The sequence below is a fragment of the Lathyrus oleraceus genome, chromosome 4 (genome assembly GCF_024323335.1).
Source record: "Lathyrus oleraceus cultivar Zhongwan6 chromosome 4, CAAS_Psat_ZW6_1.0, whole genome shotgun sequence".
Lineage (NCBI taxonomy): Eukaryota > Viridiplantae > Streptophyta > Magnoliopsida > Fabales > Fabaceae > Lathyrus > Lathyrus oleraceus.
In genome coordinates, this window is record NC_066582.1 from 159,322,326 (window position 1) to 159,329,069 (window position 6,744).

The 6,744-nt window shown below is 37.1% G+C and overlaps 1 protein-coding gene across 1 annotated transcript; it reads left to right on the forward strand.

Annotated features, from left to right (window-relative positions):
- Window positions 1–4,073: 4,073 nt before the first annotated feature.
- On the forward strand, window positions 4,074–5,381 carry LOC127135302 (auxin transporter-like protein 5). Its single transcript, XM_051062046.1, has 3 exons — window positions 4,074–4,379; window positions 4,504–4,601; window positions 5,256–5,381. Exons 1-3 carry the CDS (start codon window positions 4,176–4,178, stop codon window positions 5,362–5,364), a joined length of 411 nt encoding a protein of 136 aa, XP_050918003.1. The 5' UTR covers window positions 4,074–4,175; the 3' UTR covers window positions 5,365–5,381.
- The last annotated feature ends 1,363 nt before the right edge of the window (window positions 5,382–6,744 follow it).

The following is a 6,744-nucleotide window of genomic DNA, read 5'->3' on the forward strand; positions in this document are numbered from 1 at the left end:
ACCACTTGGTGTTGCACTGAAGTGGACTTAAAGGAAGGTCAATGATTTGAGATCCTTCTAGAACCCGGTTACTATTCTAGGACAGGTTGAACCAACCAAACTTCAGTGGGGAGGGTACTTACCTATGGAACTCATGCAAGCCTTAAAATCTAAGAATGATTGTTGTGTGACTTGTTTGTGCTTGTTACTTATTTAACATCATAACATCATAACAGCATAACATCATAACATCATAACATCATAACATCATAACATCATGGCATTGTACTAACCATTTCGAGGACTTAGGGATTTAACTTTGCCCTGTTTTGTAAAAAAAAAAAAAAAGTGTCCTTTTTTTTGGTAGTTTACGCAAAGTTAAATTCCAAAAGTCCTTGAAAACGTTTCATACATTGCATAGCATAACATAACATTGCATAACAGGTACTCTAAAGGGATCAATGTTCTCACGATCTTCCTATTGCAAACAGAAAAATGGACCTCGAACAAACTGTCAAAGATCTCCATGCTCAGAATGCTCAACTCCAGGAGATGATCTTGAACTTATCCAAGGGGCAGGAGGAACTGAAGGCTCTCTTGCTCAAGAAGAAAAAGGACAAGAAATCTGTGAGTCACATTAACCCGGGAAGAAAGCAGTTTACGAAGATCAATATGACTTTGGCACAAGCACTGCAGGGTATGCTAAAGGCAAATTTAATTACCCTCAGAGATCCTCCTGCAAAACCCAACACTACTTCTCCTAGTTATAATCCCAACGCCAGGTGTGCATATCACTCCGATAGCCCCGGGCATGATACAAACGATTGTTGGTTGTTGAAAAATAAGATTCAGGATATGATCGACGTTGGATAATTTGAATTTGATCCTCCGGGGACTCCTAATGTCATCCCTGCTCCCCTGCCTAATCATGACAAGACTGTCAATGCTGTGGAAGATACTGATAACGATTATGACTTGGATAGCTGGATTTTCCCAACAACTGGTGACAGACTCGGCAATTGGAAAGCTGAAGACACTATCCCAATTTCCTTTAGTCAGGAGTAATTGTTATTGCTATTTTAGTGTTTCAAGGCATTGTGTCTATGCCCGGGGCACAATAGCTAATTTTTCATGGGTTTTGTCATTTTCATAAGCATATTCATATTCAATGAATCAATGGACTTTTTGCATTCAAATATTGCGCTCTTTATCTTTCCTGTAATCTTTCAAATAAGCTATGTTTTCTTGCACACACTCACGTAATAATTTGCCGATCCATATCCACTCTGGATCCTGTTGGTAATAACTCTTCTACTGTTCATTATGACTTTGAAAATCCGATCTACCAAGCCGAGGATGGAAGTGAGGAAGATTGTGAAGTACCTGGAGAGCTTGCCAGACTACTGCAAGAAGAAAAGACTATTCAGCCCCATGGGGCATCGATCGAAATCGTAAATCTGGACCACGTCGCCTGATTTAGCTCCCATTTGACCGCTACTTGCAAATCCGTCTCCAAATTACTGAGACAAAATCAAGAAGTATCTCCAAGAACCTTCAATTCTGATGCCACCAGTTGAAGGAGGACCTCTAATCATGTACTTGACTGTGTTAGAAAATGCAATGGGGTGTGTGCTGGGGCAACATGACGAGTCTGGTCGAAAAGAGCATGCAATATACTACCTTAACAAAAAGGTACCGACTGTGAAACAAGATACTCACAGCTCGAGAAAGCTTGCTGTGCTTTGGCTTGGGCTGCTCGCCGACTAAGACAGTATATGTTGAACCATACCGCTTTATTGATTTCTAAGATGGATTCTGTCAAATATCTATTTGAGAAACCTGCTGTCTCCTGAAAGAGCTATCACTGATAATGGTGCTAATTTGAACGACAAGATGATTACTGAACTCTGCACGCAGTTCAAAATAAAACACCATAATTCCGAAGTGGCGACTCAGTAATAAAGCGTATCATTCTACCACAAGGTGATTCTAGAGGCAAATGGACTCCACTACGCCAAAAAGGTTTTTTAACAGCGCATCTTAGACAGCGCTTTTAAAAGAAAGCGCTGTCTAAGGTTAAAATAAAAATAAAACACGGAAAATGTTCTAAAAAAATAATGAAAGCGCTGTCCAAGGGGGGGGGGGGGGGTCTTAGACAACGCTTTTAGAAAGCGCTGTCTAAGACCCCCCCTTAGACAGCGCTTTTAAATATAGACCTTAGTCAGCGCTTTTGAGAAAGCGCTGTTTAAAGTCTTTCAATTAAAAAAAAATTAAAACCAAAAGCGCTGTCTAAGGTGGGGGTTTAGAAAGCGCTTTTGGAAAGCGTTGTCTAAGGCATATCTTAGAAAGCGCTTTCCACAAAAGCGCTGTCTAAGGTCTAATTAAAATTAAATTTCAGACTTCTATTTTCGTTCTCAGTTCTTTTTGTTTTCCCTCCTGCGATTAAACCCCTTCATCTCCTTCTTTCTTTCTCTATTCTCCTTCTAATATTAGGCCATATTATCACCTCCATATTATCTTCTCTTATCACCTCCACCGATGTTTATCTTTCCAATCGATCTACCACTACCATCGCCAAACCAACTGAGGAAAACCCTCTCGAAACCCTAGATACCACCTCACCCAAACCCCTATCAGATTCAATCTCCAACGACAAAGATGCGAACAATAAGAAAACCAATGAAACACTTGCTGAAACCAAAATCGACGCTCCACTTTCCGATCTTTAAATTTAGATGTGTCGCGCAAAGCCGTATGGTATTTGCGTCCAGTTTTATGAGAAAGAGAAAAGTAATTCACGAGACGAAAGATATAATCTTGAGTTTAAGGTTTGTTTTGTTTCAGGATTGGTACTGAATTTAGGGTTTGTTTTGATCGCATATTTGGTACTACTTTTGTCTTACTTCTTCTGATGAAGTATGTAAGAATACTGATAGTTCTTGAGAAAAAGGAAGATCGTAAAGTGTAAGATATTAAAGGTGGTAAGGTATACTGTTACTTATACTAATATATTTTCTACATATGTTCATATTATGGCCATGTTTTGAAATGAAATATGATGCCATATCATTATAGTTTATGATAACAATATAACTATTTTTTGAACCATGTTTCTACATATGTTCATATTATGAGCATGTTCATTAATTATGATATCGACATATAGCTTTACAAGGAACGACACCTCTTTTTGTAGGAGTACTAATTGCTAATGCTTATGCCTTTTACAGTCTCTCTTTTTCAGAAGGATATGAAAAATTAGCCAGAGCAAGAAGAGAAGGCACACCCATGGACACTACAAATCCACCTTTGGCTGGTGCTGATGATTTTGATATGTTTTCTAATGATGATGAGTATGCAGCCACTGAACCATCTTCAGCTGAAAATATTGCACTTAGTGAACCACCATTAGATATGTAGATGTTTTTTGTTTTGAACGCAGATAATATGTCACTAACCTCTTAATGTTCTCCCTCCCTATTGTTATACTTCACATGTTCTGTCAACGCATAGCAAAATTGTATGCAACCAGCCAACACTTGGCATTTTTAACGTTGCTCATAAGCTACGAAGTTGAATAAACATCCTAGATCTAATACATGACTAAGTTGAAGAAACGTTGATTGAACATACAGTGGCGACGCTGGACTAAGATGTTAAACTCATTATACAACTTGTGAAGTTTTTTTCTCTTATAGAGCAAAAGATATGATGAATTACATTACAACCTTCAAGGAGGCCATAATCTGATATCTATAGAAGAACACATGTTGTTATCAGTGATATTAAAATTTTTTAGTAGGGAATACTTTTCTGTATCTATGAAATTAAGCTTATGTGTTGATTTTCTCTTTTTTTAGTAGGGAAACACTGGAGAAACGTCGGCTTGGCCTTTAACTGCATATTTCTTCTGTTTGGATCTGTTATCCAACTTATAGCTTGTGCAAGGTATCTATCCTTACTTTTTATTATTATTTGCTACATACACGAGACACGACACTAACACTGATACGTAGACATTGATAATAACTTACCTAAGACTTACACAATTTCAGCATTTGATAGACTTTTATTCTAAGGTCGGTGTTATGGAAATTAAATTACTTGTTGAAGCAAGTAAACAACACATCACATGCATCTATGTGATTCATTGGGTTTAAGTAATGAATATGAATATTATCTTAATGGATTAAGTAATGTTGTCTGTTTGTTTCAGCAATATATATTACATAAATGATAATCTGGACAAGAGGACTTGGACATACATATTCGAAGCATGTTGTGCAACCACTGTCTTTATTCCTTCATTTCACAACTACAGAATCTGGTCCTTTTTGGGTCTTGTTATGACCACTTACACTGCTTGGTATCTAACAATTGCTGCAATCCTTCACGGTCAGGTAATTAATTAATTCATATATAATTATCAGAATCTTAATTATGTACAATATTTTAAGAGTAACATTAGCAATGTTAATTAACTAATGACAAGGTTTTGGATTATATGTTGTTGTTATTATTTAGATGGAAGGAGTTAAGCACTCGGGTCCAAATAAAATGGTGCTATATTTTACTGGGGCCACAAACATTCTCTACACATTTGGGGGCCATGCCGTTACTGTGTAAGACAATCTCAGACATTTATTTAGATTCGTGTCCTTTACGTTTTCACCCCTCAGAGTAGTACTATAGTTGGTAGAGGTTAATTGATTAGTTAGTAATTAACTAAGTCATTAATTAAGATAGTACTATTAGAACAATATCAAAATAACAATTTGGACTTAAAAGTCATTTTGATTGTGACTCCACCTTAACTTCTATAGACATAATCTGAACATGGATCTAATCACATTACATATGTACTTCATTTTAATTCTCTCACTTTCTTTTTGAATATAAATTGTAATTCTATTTCGCATATGATGGAAAAAACAGTGACAAAATATTTACTGAAAAATATAGTAACTTTTTAACCCCAAAATACCCTTGTTAGGCGTGGGAGGCAAAAAGTGTCTCTTTTCTAGAGAATCCATGAGTTTTCTTTTAGCATTTAGCTAGAAAGCCAAGGTTCTTTCTTTCAAATGGTTCTATCATGCTTTTATGCTTTTATGCCTTTTATCATGAGGAAGACCCTCATACCCTCGTAGATACATGCATCCACCTTTTCACACTAAATAGTGATATTTATTTTCATGAGAACCATTATTCATGGTAGCTATAGTCTTAGAAAATGAAGGAAATTAATTAATGCTAATAAATAGTATTGATTGGTACAGGGAAATCATGCACGCTATGTGGAAGCCACAAAAGTTCAAAGCCATATATTTAATGGCTACCCTTTATGTTCTGACACTGACCCTTCCATCAGCAGCAGCAGTTTATTAGGCATTTGGTGACATGCTTCTAAATCACTCTAATGCTTTGATGAATTCAAGTGTGCATTTTATACAAAGGATCAAGTGGACGAAATCAAAGAGGAGTGGTGTCAATTCATGATAAAGCTCAATGTTTGTTCATAAATTTGTGTAATTAATGTGTACATTTGTAGTATATGTTATGACTTGTAAATGTGTACATAAATTTGTATATATTTTGATACATTTAAGGCAAAATTGGTTTGAATTGGTATATATATATTTGTTAGCCAAAAATTGGTAGAAAAAAGGCCAAAATGGCATATATAAAATGTGATAATTGTCTGTCAAAATCTGGTTGAAAACAGGTAGAAATTCTGGTTTATAAACCTGGAAAAAATGTGGTTTAAAACAAAAGCTTCAAAAATTTTCGTATACCTTAGACAACGCTTTTGTAAAAAGCGATGTCTAAGGGGGGGATTAGAAAGCGCTTTAGGCAAAAGCGCTGTCTAAGGGGGGGGGGCTTAGACAACGCTTTTTGAAAAGCGCTGTCTAAGGTATACCTAAAAAAATTAAAATAGGAGGGTCTTAGAAAGCGCTTTTGGCCAAAGCGCTGTCTAAGGGGGTGGGGCTTAGACAGCGCTTTTCAAAAGCGTTGTCTAAGGTATACCTAAAAAATTTAAAATAAGAGGGTCTTATAAAGCGCTTTTGGCCAAAGCGCTGTCTAAGGGGGGGGGGGGGGGGGGGCTTAGACAGCGCTTTTAAGATTTAAAAAAGCGCTGTCTAAACCTTTAGCAGCGGAGGTTTAGACAGCGCTTTAAAGCGCTGTCTAAGGCTAAAAAAAGCGCTGTCTAAAGTCTTGTTTGTTGTAGTGCTCCCACATACGAAGGGCCATTTGTAGTTAAGAAGGTATTCTCTGGTGGAGCCATGATGCTTGCTACAATGGATGACGAAGAATCCCCGCATCCCGTGAACGCGGACATAGTTAAAAAACACTACGCATGTACACCTGGCAAGTCGAAAACCTGAAAAGGCGGCTTGGGCAAAAAAGGGTATCCTGGTGGACTGAAAACCTGAAAAGGCGGTCCAGGCAAAAATTAATGACTAAAGCGTATGACTATGTCTCGTTCTTGGTCAGCTTCACCCAAATCAAAGGGACTGAACAAGCCAATCACTTTTATCCGACAGCAGGAGATGAGAGGCTTGAAGACATAATGACAGTAGTGGAATTAAAATCCATAGGACTTTTTCTGCATAGCTTTCTCTTTGTTTCCTTGACAATTTCCTCTTACTAGGATTTCTGTACACATATTGCCTGTTGATAGGCCCTCTTTCAAAATCAATACAATTTCATTTCCAAAAAGATGTTTTGTTTTACTTTCTCTGTTTTGCTTGCATAAACGTCCATTGA